The 20,634-nt window shown below is 42.4% G+C and overlaps 1 protein-coding gene across 1 annotated transcript in view; it reads right to left on the bottom strand.

Moving 5' to 3' along the window:
• Positions 1–20,634, bottom strand: part of LOC109921429 (complement factor B-like) — a 42,706-nt gene continuing 22,072 nt past the window's right edge. The window contains exons 11-18 of the mRNA XM_048616554.1: positions 16,518–16,624; positions 14,746–14,854; positions 12,174–12,333; positions 6,593–6,672; positions 3,882–3,982; positions 3,287–3,422; positions 2,113–2,162; positions 1–872 (exon numbers count right to left, since the gene is read on the bottom strand). Coding sequence (XP_048472511.1) covers positions 729–872; positions 2,113–2,162; positions 3,287–3,422; positions 3,882–3,982; positions 6,593–6,672; positions 12,174–12,333; positions 14,746–14,854; positions 16,518–16,624 — 887 coding nt within the window. The 3' untranslated portion in view covers positions 1–728. The remainder of the gene's footprint in view (positions 873–2,112; positions 2,163–3,286; positions 3,423–3,881; positions 3,983–6,592; positions 6,673–12,173; positions 12,334–14,745; positions 14,855–16,517; positions 16,625–20,634) is intronic.

The raw sequence follows: 20,634 nt of genomic DNA, 5'->3' as shown, positions 1-20,634 counted from the left end.
TTTATTGATCTTTTTGATAGGACAATGCTCATCAACTAAATATCACAATCAATGAGCCACATTGGAAGTTGAGAATCTCATCTTGCTGAAATATTCTGATTGTCTTTATCATTGACTAAAATATCAGAAACGTGCTTTACAGAAGGAATAGTTGAGAAATCATGGCTAGCATGGATACAAGAATTTGCAATTTGTTACAGACTGCACAGCTGTAAGAATGGGTGATTTGAACTTCACTGTCAGTTTGTATCAAGCTAGTTGCTTGTTTTAGTGCTGCTAGCTGACGCTGACAATGACACACAAACTCCGATTGAGCACATGCAGCACATTTTAAACACTTGTTCTGGGCCAATTGTAGTCTGCACTGAAATGCATGCACTTACTATAACAGAGTTGGGACACCTCAGGCTGTGACTCTGTAAAGCCACAGAGTGGTAATTCTTTAGGAATTTGCAGAAACGGGAGATTCCTGGACCATGATGGGATCCCAGCCAGTACGGGAAAATTGTCATGCTGGGAATTGCTCCCATTATGTAGGTTAACGTGTGTGTATTTATAGTGTAAAATATGAGTGTATATATATTGATTTGGAACCAGCAGCTCAGAAAATCACTGTGCCACAAGGTAGGCGAGACTTATTCAAAAGTGCAGCAGTGATTTCAGTCAGCAGGCTCGAAGAAATGGAACTGGATTCTGTTCGGCTACCTGGAAGGGAAGTGTGACACCTACTAGTCCAGAAATCTGGTGCTGTTGCCCAAGTGCTGCTTCAACCAGTCCAGCACCTTGAACAAATTGATGTGAAAATCTCTGGCATGGTGTGGCAGATTGGAATATTCACACATGTTCACGACTCCCCAGCTTACGACTCCCACCTGGGATGGCAGAAATACCACACTTAAAAAGTGCCTCTCTCAAGACTACTGCAACAGTTCTAAGTGGGAAGGGTAGGCTTCAGGCCTGTGGTGAGACAAAATTTTTAACAGTACCAATTATTGAAAGTGTGGGACGGGGTGAGAATGCAGTTGATAAAATAGATGGCATCCAGGTCTTTATAAATAGAGATGTACAATGCAACAGCAAGGTAGTTGCAGTGAATTGGGAAGATAGTGGTGTGGTGGCAATATACTCTACTAGTAAGCCAGAAGCTGAAAGTTTGGGGACGGGGGTTCAAACCTTATTGGGTCAACCAGTGTAATTTAAATTGAATTAATAGAATTTGGACTTGAAAGCTGCTCTCAGTAACAGTGGAAGTGAAGCTCCTACCAGTTGTTATAAAATCCCATCTGGTTCTTCAACACTCTTTAGGGAACACAATCACTGGCCTGACCTGCAGATCCACAACAATGTGGCTGAGTCTAAACCATTGTTTGAATTGGGCCTGGAAAGTCACTCAGTTCAAGGGGTAATTAGGAATGGGTAACAAATGCTGGCTTTCCAAGTGATGCTCACATTCCATGAAAAACTAAGGGACGGGGTTTAAAACAGATAGTCCATGGAATACTAGTTTGACAGTGATTGGAGTAAAGTCCAGTTTTGGAATGATGTGAAGGTGTGAGAAAAGATTCAGTAGTTACGTAGATGGATTAGAGAAGCTGACACCGAAGGACACAGGCTGGGGTTTGCCAGATCTTTGAATGAGCTTTTCCATTGGCCCACTTCCCTGTTCTTTAACTCACTCATCATTCATGATTTGACCAACCCCTTTTGCAAGTTCAAATGAAATCCACTTCCGACCCCTTTCAGCCAATGAATTAAAGCAACAATTTATTCCTCCTCAAACCTTCTTGCCTAGTCCCTCAAAAATGAGAACTCTTGTGTTCAACCTCTGACCATTAGAAATGCTTACTCCATATGGTGTCCCGCAAAGCCCCCTCATATTTTGGAACATAGATTATGGACTTGATGGACTGACTGGCCTCTGGTTAAACTCCCCTCCATCTTTCCTGCTCTGGGGAGAGCGATCCCAGCTTCTGCAGCTTCTCCATGCCACCTAAATATTTCATATCAGCTACCAATCTGATATGACTTGAAGAGTACTTCAACTCTTGATGGTGAGACTTCAGTGAGATTGATATTGCATGCTACATCTACATTGTTTCAGTATGTACAAACCTGAATATATCGGTATAGTTTCTGAATGTACAAGGGTCCTCCTGAATCTCCTTTTATAAACAAGAAAAGATAAAATAGTTAGTTGCTGTCAATTGTACAATATCTTGTAACCAGTAGCTTCCCTCCCAGTGGTAGCAGGGAGTACACATTGAACTCACCACTGCTGCTTTTGCAACCGATTAATAAAACCTAGTCTATACTAAATAGGTACAGAAGAAAGTACAAAAGCAGGTAAGTTACATTAAACCTGTATAATAAGGTTGACCTCAGCTGGAATATTGTGTACATTTCTGGGCTCCATGCTTTTGTGAAAGATTGAAGGCAGTAGGAAAGTGCAGAAAATAGTCAGTGATTATTTCCAGGGATGAGAACCTTCAATTACACAGACAAAATTGGGGAGAATGTTCTGGCTATGGTGTGGGTGCACTAATGATTTACCAGGCTGATTCTTGAGTTGCAGGACTGAGGTGTGAAGACAGAGTGGGTTGATTAGGATTGTATTCACTGCACTTTATAAGAACAAAGGAGAGAGATCTCATAAAAATCTATAAAATTCTAACTGGACTAGACAGGGTAAGTGCAGGAATGATGTGGCCAATGACTGCAGCGTCCAGAACCAGCAGTCACAGTTTAAGAATATGGAGTAGGCCATTTAGAACTGAGATAAGGAGAGATTTCTTCCACAGAAACTAGTTGAGGCCAAAACATTGAATTTTTTTAAAGTAGTTAGACATAGTTTTTAGGGTAGGGGGACAAAGCAGGAAAAGGAAACGGAGTTGGATGATCAGTTAAGATAGTGTTGAATGGTGGAGAAGGCTTGAACGGCTGAATGGCCTTCTCCATTTGCTATTTCCTAAGTTTTCTGTGCCTTGGGGAAATGAAGGTTGGTAAGGAGACTTGACATTGATGTTCAAAATCTTGAGGGGACTATACAGAATATATGAGGAACAACAGTCCCCACTGGTAGGCTTTAAAACAGAAGCACAGAGAACTGGTAGAGGAAGCAATTCAGACGTAGAATGTGTTGTCAGAATTTGTGGTGGAGGCAGGTTCAGGCAAGAGGGAAACGGATTCTTATCTGAAAAGGCGAATTGTGCAGGGAGAAGGCAGGGCCTGTGTCTGGGTGAATTCCTCTGTGGAAGACTAGAGTACTGGACCACACCAGGACACTTACCTTTACAGCTGATGGCCTCGGGATTCTTTCTACTTCCTCCCGTGCATAGAAAGCGGTCAGTGACTACATCTTTGACATTGCTCACATTGACATATATGGCAGCATTGGTAGCATCCTGCTCGCACAAAGCTCTTTCCTGTAAAATATATTGAAAACTTAATTGAGTATTCACCGATTTAGTTGTGTCATGTATTGACTTGGATTTGGTTGTTAGCCCCTGACTCCTCAAAGGCTGTCTGCCATCTACAACTCAGGAGGGTGCTAGAATACTCTCCACTTGCTTGGATGAGTGCAGCTTGAATAGCAGTCAAGAATCTCTACACCATCCAGGACGAAGCAGTCCACTCAATTAATGCCCCCATCCACTATTTTAAACATTAACTCCCTTCAGCTTGAGCACATTGTGACAGCAGTTATGTGTCCTGCATATAAGACACACAGCAGCAACTTGCAGTACCACCCCAGCACAGGGTGGCATGTGCAAACTTCAACCTGTGCGTTCTTGATCAGAATATGTATCTTTTATTGTCACTGGGTAAGACACTATTGAGATTTCAAAAAAGCAGCAAACTAGCCCCTAAGAACAATAACTCACCGATGCACCAATTTTTATCTTCACGTTTTTCAGTGCATGGTTCCGAATTTTCTGAATAAACTTGGCTTCAACAGTTCCCAAAGTTGGTAGCAGTTCTTTCTCTGTAATAACAACATATCTTTACAAATCCTCATTTGGTATTTTTTTGCACTGTGATTATCAGCAAACATTCTTCAGTCAGCTACATCATGGTAATGTCAGAGGCAGTTCATTGCACCACATGTGTTAGGCCCAAAATGTGCCCAATTGCAAGCCAGGACCCCTCCTTGCCTACTCCCACTGCCTCGCAATTTGCCTTCTTAACTACTTGCTGCACCTACACTCTTAACATTTTGTGTTTCTTGCACAAGAACACCCAGGTCCCTCCCTGTTGCACATTTTTGGACTCTCTCTTCATTTAAATAACATTCAGCCATTTGATTCTTCCAACAATATATGCAATCTCACATTTTTCTACATTAATCTCCATCTGCCAAGTTATTGCCCACTCATTCAAGCTATCTATATCCCCTCACAGTTTCCTTACGTCCTCAACTTAAAGATATCTATTTTTACATTTTCTGTAATTTTGGTTCAGGACTGAAATGGGATAAGAACTGGCTTTTAAAAACCATGGATTGATGAAGCATAACTGTACTTCTTAAAAGCAAAATTTCCAACACTCATTGTGACTGCTGTTTACACAGCTGCTTGTTTGTGTTGAATGCTTTGCTCCAGAACAGCCGAAGACAGGGGACTGTATAAAACTGGAGCTTTGGTCAGCAACAACAGCTGATTGGTCTGTGGACTTGTGATCAGTTATCAATTTCAAAGGTCTCCTGCCTGCCAACAACTATGTGAGTGGGTTCCTAGTATGTGAACAATTTGTGGGTGTGAATGTTTGAGGGAGAAGCTATTGGACCTTCAGAAGGAAAGAAGTTGTTTTTTGCTGTGCAGCAAAAAGCCTCTCGAGCTGGAAGGTAGCCAGTTTATTTATATTCCTCAGTTACTGTGAGCTGTGACTTTTCATTAATAAATCAGAGATCTTTATAAATGTGAACCAGTCACCCTATGTCTCCAGGAAACAAGTGAAAGTATCTGGAGAAGGACGATCATGAAGCAGCCCTCTGATTAGGAAAAAGGATTAACTCTGCAAAGCCTGCAGTTGGGGAGCACAGATCTGCCTTCCCGATCTTTTCTTCCACTTAAACATCTTATTTATTTGTGTGTCTGTCTGTCTGTCTCTGGGTTTGTAGAGGAGGAATTTATAGTGGGTCAGAGTTTTAACTAGCATAGTTATAAGTCCATGGTTCAAAATTGTTCCTCTTTAGTTACAATTTATTTGTTTGCAGGAAATAGTAATTCTTGTTAAGTACAGAAAACTGGTCCATGCTTTCCATCATCCTGGGTCTAAAAGGCAAGTAAATTGAGGTATCTTGCATATTTCCATAAAATCTTTAAATTGTGTGATGACTCTAAGAAAACTGAATATTGATTCCCAGCATGTTATCCCGGTGAGCCATGACATCATCGCAACATGCCCTCCCTCTGTATTTTTATATCAGCAGCAAGTTTAGATACATCAAACTTTTCCCCCTCCTCCAAGTCTTTAATGTAATCTTTAATCATTGAGGCGGCATCCTGTGCCACTCCACTAGTTATGTGCTCTATGTAAAAAAGAGACCTATTGTTTGCAGCTCTGTCTCTTCAGTGTGTTAGCAAATCCCTAATCCATGCTAATACATTACCCCCAATACTGTGCACTCCTGTCTTATACAACAATATTTTATATGGCAACTTATTGAATGCCTTCAGGAAATCTAAACACACTACATCTACTGGCTCCCCTTTATCAACACTGCTTGAGAACTCTTAAAAAATTGTTAAACATGATTTACTTTGAATAAAGCCATCTGTTTGATTGTATTAAGCTTTTCTAAATGCTCTGGTTTTTTTTTAGGAATGGACTCCAGCATTTTCCCAATGATAGATGTTAGGGGAGCCGGATTCCAGTTTCCTGCTTTCTAACGCCATCCTTTTTGAACAGGGCATCACATTAGCAGTTTTCCAATCAGCTGGAACTCTTCCAGAATCTACTGAGTTCTGGAATATTTCAATCATTGCTACCACCAACTTTGCAGCTAATTCTTTTAAAACGCCTGGATGCAGTCCATAAGTTCCTGGTGACCAGTCTTCCTTTGATCACATTAGACAGTCAAATACTTTGTTCTTAGTGATAGAGGCTGTTACAAGATCTTTCCTCCCATTTACACTTTGCCAATCTGGTATCTTTGCAGTGCCTTCCACGGGGATAGGCAACAAATGCTGGCTCAGTAATTGCAAATCAAGTCACCAGGGTCTGAGAGGACTGTAGGGCAGCTCTCTCCAGAGAGAGGTGGTTTAATCTGAGGGTCACAATGCCTCCGGTAAGGGGATAGTTTGAGAAGAAGGCACCTTCGTGGTAACGTCAGCCAGTGGGGGAAATTGGACTTGGGCCAATGGTATCTCTTTGTGTTACAAATCAACCATCCGGCCAACTGACCTAACCAACCTTCTTCCACAATAAGTGCGGCTTAAAGCACTCCCCTTCAACAAGACTGCTACAATTCCTTCCTTGCTGCATTAACCCACTGTCTTCTCATTCTGTTCATTCTGTGACATAAATTTGATTTTTAATTGACTATTAACCCTCAGGTTGGGTGGAACTGAAACATAAAGGAGCCACAGATTACCATGATCAGTGCAGGTTGGTTTGGTCTGAGATATCTTCAAAGCAACGCTGGTGCCCACTGTGCATGGCAGGCAAATCGGTCTGAGGAGAGAAAGGAAGTAAGAGTTAGATACTCCTTAAGGAAGGGTCGAAGGAATCTACAGGATGGAAGTTACATTTATAGAAACATTCAAATTCCAATCAGGAAAATATCTTACAGCCATGATTACTCCTGAAATCTGATCAAACTCCATATATATTGAGATTTATTTGGTGTAATATTAAGATGAACAAAACCTTTATATATGCGTTTTTATAACCAGCCAACCCCTGCATCACTGCAATTATAACGTCGTCCCTGTATGCAATGGTTCCCACTGAGACTGTTACTGTCTTTGGGAGATTGTCCCTATGGTGCAACATGTTGTATCAATTCTGTCAGTGTGGTTATAGAGTCATAGTCATACAGTCATCCAGCATGGAAACAGACCCTTTGGCCCAACCACTCCATGCCAGCCGTAAACACAAACTAAACTAAACTAAACTAGTCCCACTTGCCTGCACTTGGCCCATATCCCTCCAAACATTTCTTATTCATGTACTTATCTAAATGTCTTTTAAACATTATAACTGTACCCCCGCATCCATCACTTCCTCTGGAAGTTAGTTCCACACACTAACCACTCTCTGTGTAAAATAAATTGCCTTTCATGTCTCCTCTCACCTTAACAATTTGCCCGCTAGTCTTGAAATCCCCTAACCTAGGGGAAAAGACACCTGCTCTTCACCTTATTTGTACCCCTCATGATTTTGTAAACCTCTATAAGGTCACCACTCAACTTACTATGCTCTAGTGAAAAAAAAGTCCCAGCCTAACCAGCCTTATATCTGAAGCTGTCCATTCCTAGCAACCTCCTCTTTTCAACCCTGTCCAGCTAAATAGTATCCTTCCTATAACTGGGACTCCAGAAGAGGCCTCACCAAAATCCTGTAGAACTTCAATATAACATCTCAACTCCTATACTCAAAGATCTGAGCAATAAAGGCAAGCATGCTAAATGCCTTCTTAATCATCATGTCTATTTGTGGTGCAAACTTCAAAGAATTATGTACCTAAACCCCTAAAGAATTATGTACCTAAACTCTACACTAACCAAAGTCCTAATTTAACTGTATAAGTCTTGCATTTTGTTTGTTTTAACAAAATGGAATGCCTTGCATTTATCCAAATTAAACTCTATCTGCCACTTTTTAGCCCATTGATCCAAATGATCAAGATCTCTTTACAATCTTAGATAACCTTCTTCACTGTCCACTATACCACCAATCTTGATGTCATCTGCAAACTTACTAACCATGCTTTCTATATTCTCATCCAAATCATTTATATAAATTACAAACAAAAGAGGACCCAGAACTGTTTGTGTGGAACGCCACTGGTCATAGGCCTCCAGATCAATAAACAACCCCCCACCATCATTCTCTGTCTCCTTCTGTTAAGCCAATCTTTTATCCAATTGGCAAGCTCATCCTGAATCCCATGCGATCTAACTTTACTAATTCGTCTATCACGCACAGCCTTATCAAGGGCTTCACTAAAGTTCAAGTAAACAATGACTACCACTCTGCCCTCATCAATCTTCTTGGTTACTTCCTCAAAAACTCAACCAATTTTGAGAGACATGATTAAAACCCAAAAGAACTGCAGATGCTGTAAATCAGGAACAAAAACAGAAGTTGCTGGAAAAGCTCATCAGGTTTGCAGCATCTGGGAAGACTAAATCAGAAGACTAATTAACTTTTGGGCCACTGGACCTGCAATATTGACTCTGATTTTGACTTCACAGATGTTGTGAGACAAGATTATGATTATGAGACATGATTTCCCTTGCACAGGACGTGGGAATTTTTTTTCTTTATTCATTCACAGGAAGAGGATGTTAAGGATGGGCAATAAATACTGCCTCATCAGCACTTGCCCAGAGGGTAGTTAAATGTCAACCACATTGCTGTGGATCTGGAGCCAGACCAGGTAAGGATGGCAATTTCCTTCCCTGAAGGGCATTAGTGAAACAGATGGGGTTTTTTTTCTCCTGACAACCAGCAAAGGATTTATGGTCAACATTAGATTCCTAATTCTAGATATTTATTGAATTCAAATTCCACCATCGGCTGTGGTGAGATTCAAACCCGGGTTCCCCAGAATATTATCTGGTCTCTGGATTAACAGTCCAGCGATAATACCACGGGCCATTGCCCCCCGCTGAACGTTCCCTGGATTCTGTCTATATGAGACTGTTGATGCAATTGTAGGATGCTCCCTAAGTGCAATTGAGGTTGGTTGGCTCACCATGCTGGTTTGTTGTTCCGCAGACATTTCGTTACCGTGCTTGGTAACATCCTCAGTGCAGCCTCAAATGAAGCGTCGGTGTGTTTTCCCACCTGGCTTTTAAACTCTGGGGTCCGTTGCGATGGATTGCCTCACTTCCAGGTTTCCTCCGTAGTGCTATGTATATGGGGTCGAGTTCAATGTGCTCATTAATAGCATGTTTATTAATAACATTACACTATGGAGGAAACCCAGAAGTGAGGCAATCCATCGCAACAGACCCCAGATTTAAAAACCAGGCGGGAAAACACACCGACGCTTCATCAGAGGCTGCACTAAGGATGTCACCAAGCACGGTAACGAAACATCTGCGGAACAACAAACCAGCTCGGCGAGCCAACCAACCTCAATACCCACAACCCGAGCTACAGATCTACTCCAAAACCTTAGAGTCAGTGTAATTGTGGGACACTGTTCCTGCAATGTATCATGTTGCTTACTCTGGGACCTTACTTGTGTGAATTCCATCCAAACAGGTTGGTCAATGTGATTTTAGGATGCTCCTTTAGTAGGGACCATTATATTGTGGGATACACTTGATGTGGATTATGCTCAGACGAGGCAATTAGGATAAGTGTGGAATGGTCCCTAGGCAGAGCTCCTCTTGACTGGAACCAAAGTCATAGCCCCAAACCAACCCTTTGTTCCTCACTCCCACTAGACTTCACTCAGGCAGAGCGAATTCTGCTGTGGCTCGTTTGAATAATGGCCTAATGCAGCTCCATTTATGGGTTTTGGAGTGGTTGCTGGTGTAATTAAGTGTCTGGTTCATTTGGCTAGTCTTTCTGTATACACTGGTCTGGAGATCCCCGTTGTTTTGACGTTCCACCATTACATCTAGGAAGGGTAGTCAGTTATTGTTCTCTTCTTCTTTTGTGAATTTTATTAAGGATGAGGATGTTGTTTATGTGTCGGTGGGTTTCTTCTAGGCTTGTGCATTTGATAATCACAAAGGTGTCATCTAGGTAGCAGACCCAGAGTTTGGATTGGATAGTGGGAGCGCTGCTCTTTCTAACCTTTGCATTACTGCTTCTGCTATCAGTCCTGATATCGGGGATCCCATTGGTGTTCTGTTGATTTGTTTGTTGAAGGTGAAGTGGATCGTGAGGCATAGATCCAGCAGTTTCAGGGTGCTGTCCTTATTGATGCTGTTGGTGTCATGAGGGTGTCTGCCTTCCTAATTCGTCCAGCAGTGTGGCAATTGTCTCTTTGGCTAGGTCAATGTTTACGGATGATGTTACCTCCACGACAGACCACAACAAGAAGACACAACGTGGCCAGACGCCCTAGTCACCTGACTGTACATCAGGGACATATCAGAGATGACGACAAGGCTACTGAAACCTGTAGGCATCAGGGTAGCCCACAAACCAACAACGACCCTACGACACCCTGTGAACATAAAGGATCCCATACCCACAACCAATAAAACTAACGTGATATACAAAATACCTTGCAAGGACTGTGAGAAACATTACATAGGCCAAACTGGAAGAAAACTGGCGATAAGGATACACGCACAACAACTAGCCACCAAGAGACACGACCAGTTCTCACTGGTCTCAATACACACGGAAAAAGAAAGACACAAATTCGACTGCAACAAAACATCCATAATAGCACAAGCCAAACAGAGACATGCCAGGGAATTTCTGGAGGCCTGGCATTCTAACTGGAACTCCATCAACAAACACATTGAACTGGACCCATATACAAACCTTGAAAAACAAAACTGGAAGTGATGCCAGCCACCCCAGCAAACCGAGGCATATAAATAACAAGTAGGACAGAATACCAATGCTACACCAGAGGCGCATTGACAATGTTACCTAGCAGAGTGACGAAATGTCTGCAATCAAACACACTGACTCAGTGAGCAAGAATATAGCTAGGGGACATATTTTTAAAGTGAAAGGAGAAAGATTTAAAAAGAACATGAGGCGCAATTTTTCTTTACACAGAATGAACGTCCAGAGAAAGTGCTGGATGCAGATACAGTTACAACATTTAAAAGACATTTAGATATGTAGATGAATAAGAAATGTTTAGAGGGATATGGCTAAGCACAAGCAGGTGGGACTGGTTTAGTTTGGGATTATGATCAGCATGGACTGGTTGGACTGAAGGGTTTGTTTCCCTCCCTGTATGACTCCATGACTCTAATACAGATTGAGGGGCTGGACGAAATAACAGAGGTAGGGAGGGCAAGGTCCACAGAGGGATTTGAAAACAAGGATGAGAATAAACATTGACACAAGGTAAACTTGCCAGTTATAACATATAACTAATATTTTGTTGCTTATGAGGGTTCTGCAAGTGGAGATAATTAATAATTTCATAAGTAAATTGGAATGGGTACTTGAGGGAAATAAATTTGCAGGCCTGTGGGGTAATAACATGGATTGGATCGCTCTACAGGCAGCTGGAATGGACTTGATGGGCTAAATGTCTTCTTTCAGTGAAGTAATTACTCAAACAATGAGAAGGTGCTGCAGATTTATAGGGAGCCAGTGGAGATGCAGTAATGTCACAGGACTCATAATCCAGTGCGAAGGAGAAATGTGTGTGTATATGTATGTGTGTGTGTGTGTGTGTGTGTGCGTGCACATGTATGTCTGCCTTTCAGATTTCTAGCATTGCAGTATTCAGCATTTATTACCATAATCCAGTGTGAAGGAGAAATGTGTGTGTGTATATGTATGTGTGTGTGCGCGCATGCACATGTATGTCTGCCTTTCAGATTTCTAGCATCGCAGTACTCAGCATTTATTACCATAATCCAGTGCGAAGGAGAAATGTGTGTGTGTATATGTATGTGTGTGTGTCTATATGTATGTATGTGTGCGTGCGCATGCACATGTATGTCTGCCTTTCAGATTTCTAGCATCGCATTATTCAGCATTTATTATCATAATCCAGAGGCCCAGATTAATACATTTGAATTCAATAATAAGATGGCCCCATGGTGATTATTGTAACTAACCTATCTGTTTCACTAATGTCTTTAGGGAAGAAAATCTGCCTTCCCTACTTAGTCTGGCCTACATATGACTTCACACCTACAACAATGTTGACTTTTAACCGCCCTCTAGGCAATCAGGGATTGACAATCAATACTGGCCTAGTCAGTACATTCCATGAATGAATAAATTTTTAAAATTGCCATGGAATGCAATCCTTTTGAGACAGTGAAAGGAATTATTTTTTGCTTGACCTGATATTTGTTGTGAAGCTCAGTTTTGACTTTATCTTAACCAAGGCAATATCGTAATCGTAAAACTCCCGGATGCCCATTTCCACCTTCCCAGTCAGGTTGTAGTTTGGGTGTTTTATCACTCTGTCTATTTTCAGTTGTACCTTCTTACCAGAAGCCCCTGTGTGAAAATCAGAGAAAATAAAGGTTAATTCATTCACAAGTTCTTTCTTCGAATGTGATATGAAACTGAGGCCCACTCTGGCCTCTCATGTGGACGTGAAAGATCCTAAAGCCATTATTCCGAAGAAGATGCTTTTACTGTGCCATGTGCTACAATGTATAAGACCATAAGACATGGGGACAGAAGTCAACCATTTGACCTATTGCATCTACTCCACCATTCAATGAGATCACGGCTGATCTGATAATCCTCCATTCCACTTTCCTTCCTTTCTCCCATAACCCCCAATTCTCTTACTGATTAAAAAATGCGTCAATCCCCGCCTTGAATATTCTCACCAAAGTCACCATCAGTTAGTGTTTACCACATTCCTGTTACATGGGAGCTGCCGTGTTTGCTTATCTCACACCTGTGACAATATTTCAAAAACATTCATACATAAAGCCCTTTGCGAGGTTCTGGGGGACACTGGACTGAGTGCCAGGGCAGCACGGTGGCTCAATGGTTAGCACTGCTGCCTCACAGCGCCATGGACCTGGGTTTGATTCCAGCCTCAGGCGACTGTCTGTGTGGAGTTTGCACATTCTCCCTGTGTCTGTGTGGGTTTCCTCCAGGTGTTCCAGTTTTCTCCTACAGTCCAGGTTAAGTGGATTGGCCATGCTAAATTGCCTACGTTGTCCAGGGATGTGCAGGCTAGGTGGATTAGCCATAGGAAATGCAGGGTTATAGGGATGGGGGAGGGGAGTGGGTCTGGGAGGGATGCTCTTCAGAGGGTAGGTGTGGATTTGATGGGCCGAATGGCCTCTTACACAATGTAGGGATTTTATGATTATCCAATGATGAAAGATTTGTGCCCATTGGAGTCTAGAAGAACAAGATATGATCAGATTGAAAGGTATAAGGTTCTGGCAGGGTTTAATAGGGTGAATACCAGGAGGATGTTTCCACTTGTGGGTGAGACTGGGCCCTAGGGGACACAATTTAAGGGTAAGAGGTCTCCCATTGAAGATTGACATTAGAAGAATGTGTTTGTCTCAGAGGGTCACTAATTCTCATCCCAGAAAGCAATATATAAATGTATGAATTAGGACCAAGAGTAGGCCATTCTGCCCCTCGAAGCTGCTGTGCCATTCAATAAGATCATGGCTGATCTCATTGTGGCCTCAAATCCACATTCCTGCCCACTGCCAGATAACCTTCCACCCCATCACCTAACAATAACCTATCCACCTCTGACCTAAAAATATTCAAGGACTCTGCTTCCACGACATTCTAAGGACCAGTGCTCCAAAAACACATGACATTCCAAGACAAATAAAATCATGCCTTCAATCCCTTTCAGATTCCCTTTCAGACCCCTTTTGTTTTAAGAAAGATAATGATGACCTTCTAGTTCTAGATTCTCTCATCATGGGGAAACACCCCTCCATTCTCTCAGACCCTTACCTGCTTCAGTCAAATCACTCTTTCCAAGATCTGGAATCTCTTCCACACTGATCATCTACTATTGGTACACGTTGGGAGGTTTTGCAGGCTGGAACTCAACCAGGCCACGTTACTAATGTACATTCCTTGGCCAAAATATCCTGGAGTGGGACTTGCATCCGCAGATTCTGGCTCAGAGGCACAGATGCTACCCACTGCTCCACAAGACTTCATGCAAGAGTCAGGTTGGCATTAATAAAGGCGATAGGGAACTGGGAGAAATCTCTTCAACCAGGGAGCAGTGAAAAAGTGGAATTCTCTATCTCAGAGAGTGGTTCAGATGAATAGTATAGATACATAGAAGCATACAATCCCTACAGAGCAGAAGCAGGCCATTCGGCTCATTGTGTCTGCACTGATCGTCCAGAGAGCATTCCACCCAGATCCATCCTCCTTAACATTATTCCATGCAATCATGCATTTCCCATGGCTAATCCACTTAACCTACACCTCCCTGAGGACAGTGAGCAATTTAGCATGACCAATCCATCTAACCTGCACATCTTTGGACTGTGGAAGGAAACCAGAGCACCCGGAGTAAACCCAAGCAGACACGGGGTGAACATCCAAACTCCATGCAGACAGTCACCCGAGGTTGGAATTGAACCCAGGTCCCTGGAGCTGTGAGGCAGCAGTGCTAACTGCTGAGCCACCACACTGCCCCTTGTAAGAGGAAACTGGATAAACAAATGAGGCAGAAAGGGGCAAAGGGATGTGAGGAGGCTGGTTTTAAACCAAAACACCGACATAGAGCAATGGGACTGAATAGCCTGTGTCATGAATGAATTGAACTATCAGATGAATGAGTTGTGTTCAGTGGAATAAAGGCTGACTGGGCTTGATAAGGAGTGGCCTGTTTCCTGTGTCACACTCCCAACCTAGTTCTGCCGAAAACAGAAAGGCATCAAGGAGTTCTTTTCTTACCAACGAAAATGAGTCTGCTGTTAATGTTTCCCTCGGTCAGATATTCGAAGCAATGGGCTGCTGTTAGGATCCACTCATCCCCCACAATGGATCCAGAACATCGAAAGTCCTATGGAGGACATGGTTCATTGAAAACTTCCTGATGATCTGCTACCAAGACCTTGCCTTTCGCCCCAGGGTTCAGTCACATCGGTAACACCCCTCCCCCTGGCCTCTGCTAGACACAACCAAACCTTCACCAGATCCCACCCAACCATCTCCCTTTGAGCCAATTGTCCTGCACTGGGTCCCAGGCCTTTTCAAATTTCTAATTCTCACCCACTTCCTTCAATTCTGTCACGGTCTCTCCCCTTGAGGTGACCTCTGACTTTGTAATTGCTCCACACCCTGCCTCATATTCAATGGGACCAATGGTATAACAGGAAAGCCATGTGATACAGTCCTCCCACTGCCACCCCATCAAGATGGCTTTCTACTACAATGATGTTTTGGGATTGGAAGGCAGGATCCTTGATCCTAATCGGGACAGATCTGCTCTCCAAAATCATTTATGAACCATCTCTCTCTTAACGCTGAGTCACACATATTCTCATTCCTTCTTTATCTCCCTCTTTCTACCCTGTTTAAAATTCTTCCTGCCTCTTCTTTCTCTCCATAATGAATTATTTCCTATCCCACTCCTCTTTTTAGTCTTCTCCTCTTTCTTCATCTTAATGTATGTCTCTTTTATCCTCTCTCTCCCTCTCCCCAATGCTCTCTCTATACTGTGATTGTCTGTTTCTTTATCTATCTCTCTAAACATCTCTCTCTGCTGAGTTTCTCACACATCCTCTTCCTGTGTGTTTGCCTGTGTGTCTATCTCTGTCTCTTTGTATCTTCCTTCCCCATATCTCACTCTCCTTCTCTGCATGTGTGGCACATCTATGTCTCTTTCTTTCTCTCCATATGTGTATATGCCTTGTGTACACTCTCTCTTGCTTTTGACAGTCTCTCCCACTTTGTGTTGAAGAAGACGTTTGGTACATTTGCCTTTATTGGTCAGGGCATTGAGTATAGGAATTTGGAGGTCATGCTGTGTCTGTACAAGACATTGGTTAGGCCACTTTTGGAATTCTGCATTCAATTTTGGTCTCCCTGCTGTAGGAAGGACATTGTGAAACTTGAAAGGGTGCAGAAAAGATTTACAAGGATGTTTCTAGGGTTGGTGGGTTAGAGCTATGGGGAGTGGCTGGAGCTATTTTCCCTGGAGTGTCAGAGGCTGAGGGGTGACCTTATAGAGGTTTATAAAATCATGAGGGGCACAGATAGGGTGAATAGCCAATGTCTTTTTCCCAGGACAAGGGAGTCCAAAACTAGAGGGCATAGGTTTAACATGAGAGGGCTAAGATTTAAAAGTGACTTAAGGCGCAACTTTTTCACTCAGAGGTTTTTGTGTGTATAGGTTGAGATGCCAGAGGAAGTGGTGGAGGCTGAAACAATTACAACAGTTAAAAGGCACCTGAATGGGTATATGAATTGGAGGGGTTTGGAGGGATATGGGTCAAATGCTGGCAAATGGAACTAGATTAGTTTAGGATGTCTGGTCGACATGGGCAATTTGGACCGAAGGGCCTGTTTCTGTGCTGTACATCTCTAAGACTCTGTGATTCTATGTGCTTGTGTTTGTGTGCAAGCATTTCTCTCTGACTCTGTCTCTGTGCATAGGTCTTTTTTTCCCTTTCAGTGAATATAGCTCTCCATCAGAGAAGTAAAAACATGTCATGTAAACTCACCGGATTGTCATTACTGCGAACTTCTGCATACCACGGAAAGGAACTCTGATCGCTTACAGTTAAACTTTTATTGGCAAAACCACACAGGTTTCCAACGGAAGTGAGATCTGTAAAAATGCATTTTGTTCAACTTTAGTGCTGTGTTACAGAGCAAGGCCATTATTGGGAAAAGCAGATAAAAACCGAAAGAACTGCGGATGCTGTAAATCAGGAACAAAAACAAAGTTGCTGGAAAAGCTCAGCAGGTCTGGCAACATCTGTGAAGGAAAAAATAGAGTTAACGGACCCCAAACGTTTGCTCTGTTTTTTCCTTCACAGATGTTGGGAAAAGCAGATGTTTCATCAGTTGTCCAAATGTAAAGGGAAAGTAAAAGGAGATTTTTTTTAAAAACTCACGTTAAATGATAGATAAGGTGTGTGCATTGTTTTCCATGGAAACCTATGCACTCTAAATCAGCAATCTCATGACAGATACCACTGTAGTATCAATGGTATTGGGTTATAAATGTATCTGAGTGTTGACAACTCATTTGCTGTGGTACATCACTTGCCCAACTCTTCAGCACTGTTGAGAGAGAGGCATGTTGACAAATCTTTTAGTCTTGCTCTCATTGGGACCATTGCAAGAATTCCAAGTTTCAAGCAATCACAATAATTTATAACGTAGGAGAAAAGAGTGCTGGTTGGTGGGAAAGTCAACTCTGATTGGCCCAGATGTTACCATGGGGAAAAGAAAAAGTAGGGAACTAAAGCTCCCAAGCTCCTGTGTGTAATTTAGTAAAAGGCGAAAGGCTTGAACATGTCCCTTCTGTTTGCAGAGAATGGGTTCCTGTGTATGAAGGTTTGCTGTTCCAGCAAGCCTCAATGAACCATGTTATGAACTCAACCAAATTATCTTAAGTTGGTCATTAGCATAATTATCGATACAACCAGGATCATTCAGCAAATGCTGTCCAATCGCCCAATCACATCTTCTTAAGCGTAAATTGATGTGAACGTTTGAAATTTGGCATCTTGTATTTGTCCCCTTGAGTACAAGATGGAAAACTTTGACATCATATTTCTTTCCAGCAATGTTCAAGTTAGAAAACCGTACGATGGAGGAGTAGAGATTGGCTATTCAGTCCATCAAGTCATCCAATGAGATCATGGCTGATCTGATTATCCTCCACTCCATTTTCCTGCCTTTTCACCGTAATCCTTGATTTCCTTACAGATTAAAATATGTCCATCTAAGCCTAGAGTATACTTAATGACCCAGTATTGACAGCACAGCATTCCACAGATGCACCACCCCCTGGGAGAACAAATTCCTCCTCATTTCTGTCTTATTTCAGCGAGTCTTACTCTTGAAAATAAATGCTCTGGTCTCCTCTTGTTTTCCTAAACTCCAATGAGTATAGGTCCAGTCTACACAACCTCTTCACATAGAAAAATCCCTCCATACCTGGAATCAACCGATCAAACCTCCAGTGCCAGCATATTTGTTCCTTCGGTAAGGGGAACAGAATGATTCACAGTATTCCAACTGTAATCTGAACACTTCCTTGTATGGTTTTAGCAAGACCTCTCTATTTTTATATTACACTCCATTTGAAACAAAGGCCAACATTTCATTTGTCTTCCCCATTGCTGGCTGAACTTGGCTGCTAGATTTTTGTGAGTTATGCATAAAGATACCCAAATCCCTCTGTGCTGCAGTTTTCTCCAGTCATTCCCACATTTAAATAATATTAAGCTCTTTTATTCCTCCTGGCAAAGTACATAATCTCACATTTTCTCACATTATATTCCATCTTCCAAGTTTCGCTTAACCTATCCATACCTCTCTAGAGACAGCTTGTGTCATTCTCATGACTTGCCTTCCCACCTACTTTTGTGTCATCCTCAAACTTGACATTCACTTCTGAGTCATAATATATATTGTAAGTAATTGTGGCCCCAGCATTGATTCCTGTAGAACTCCACTAGTTACAAGTTTCCACCTTGAAAATGCCCCTTTATCCCAAATTTCAGACTTCAATTAGCCGAACCTTTCAATGCTGGTAAGATATGCCAATGCACGGGCTCTTATTAAATATCCTGACATGTTGCACTTTATCGAATGCTTTTTGGAATTCCAAATATGTTACATCTATTGGTTCCTTTTTATCTATCTTGCTTGTTACCTCTGAACTATTAAGGTCATAAATATTTGTTCTTTTTAATATGCACAGAATTATGAGGTGAGGTGACACAAACTTACTTTTTATTTCTTTGGGCAGACAAGCTTGAGGACAAATCTGCCTTCAGTGTTTAAACTGAAGAAAAGAAATAGTGGGGCAAAAGGGGAGGCAAGAACAGAGAGACAAAGACTCATATTATATTTGGAATTCAGGCGAGAAGTTAGGAACGACAAATGCTATAGGGATCTGGGGTTCACACCCAAACCCCTTGCCCTCAAAAGAAAGATTACAGTGGGCTTGGAGATAATTAAGCCTTGCAAGACTGTGTGTCTGCAAGTCTCCTCCAGGTGTGAAGAAGCAGTTATTCCATTTCCAGGAGAGCAAAGGACATTGCAATTTAATTCCCTCTGTGCTCCTGTCCTGGCTTCTACACAGGCATGCACAACAACTGGGTGCACTTTTACAACAACTTTGACATAGTGAAATGTCACAAGGCACCTCACACGATCCAAGATAGAATCTGATACCAAGCCACAGGAGATGATATTTGGTTGAATGGGTGTATACAAAGAACATCTCAAAGGATGAGAGAGAGAGGATCAGAGAATTAGAGAGAGAATTCCAGAAGTAAAGAGAGACAAAGCAATGCCATCAGTAATGAAGCAATTAAAATCAGGGATTCTCAAAAAGGCGGAATTGTCGCAGGACAGACATCTCAATTGGTTGTAGAGCTAAACTAAGGGGTGTAAGGACAAGAAGAGATTTGAACACCGAGGTAAGAATTTTAAATTTGAGTTGTTTTCAACCCCAGAAGCAATAAAACTTAAGTCACTTCATGTGTCAATCTGAACATTTGTTAAGTGCACTGACATAAAGGATTAGAATCATAGAATCGCTACAGTGTGGAAGCAGGACATTCGGCCCATAGAATCCACACCAATCCTCAGATGAGTATCCCACCCAGCCCCATCCCCTACCCTGTCCCTGAAATCCTACATCTCCCGCGGCCAACCCACTAACCCTGCACATCCCTGGAAGTTATGGGCAATTTAGCATGGCCAGTCCACCTAACCCACGCATCATTGGCCCGTAGGAGGAAACTGGAGCACCCAGAGGAAACCCAGTGCAAACATGGGGAGAATTTGCAAAGTCAAGCTCTTTAGGGTATTTTGCTATGTTGAAGGTGCTATACAAATGCGAATTGCTGTTGCTGGAGGAGAGAAGGCGAAGAGAACAGTCTTCTGGGCACTTTTAATCAATCTGTTCAAGGATTTTATGCCACACCTATAGAGCAAGTGGATTTGAAGTCAGGCCTCCTGGCTTCTAGGTAAGAAGAGTTTGCTAGACAATGAAATTTCAATGTTTGAGGTTCAATAACACAGTTATTTTGTCTGGTAAGAATGGCCTCAATAGACACCAACAATGGGGTTGTGAAGTCTACTTTCCTCGGGAGGTTGTTGGTGCTGGTGCCACAGTGAGGCAGAGACAATACCATCCGCTAAAAGGAGATTAAATATTTAAATCAGGGAAAATCATGCGGATAAAGGGAGAGAGTGTGGCAGTGGGTTTAGTTAAGAATGAATATAAAGCAATGTGGAGAGTTTGGGGCAGTAAGATTAGTTAGGGAGGAATATCATAGAATCCATACAATAAGGAAACAGGCCATTCAGCCCACTGAGTTCACACTGACCCTCAAAGAGCATCTCACCCAGACCCAACCCCCTACCCTATCCCTGTATCCCTGCTTTTCGCATGGCTTAACCCACCTAACTGTCACATCCCTAGATGCTATGGGAAATTTAGCATGGACTATCCAGCTAACCTGCACATCTTTGGACTGTGGGAGGAAATTGAGCATGCGGAGGAAACCCATGGAGACACAGGGAAAACGTGCAAACTCCACACAGACAGTCGCCCGAGGGTGGAATCGGATTCAGGCTCCTGGTGCTGTG

This window comes from Rhincodon typus, chromosome 35, assembly GCF_021869965.1.
Source record: "Rhincodon typus isolate 14 chromosome 35, sRhiTyp1.1, whole genome shotgun sequence".
NCBI lineage: Eukaryota > Metazoa > Chordata > Chondrichthyes > Orectolobiformes > Rhincodontidae > Rhincodon > Rhincodon typus.
Note: the sequence above shows the minus strand (reverse complement) of the source record. Positions and strands in the feature narration are given on the sequence as shown.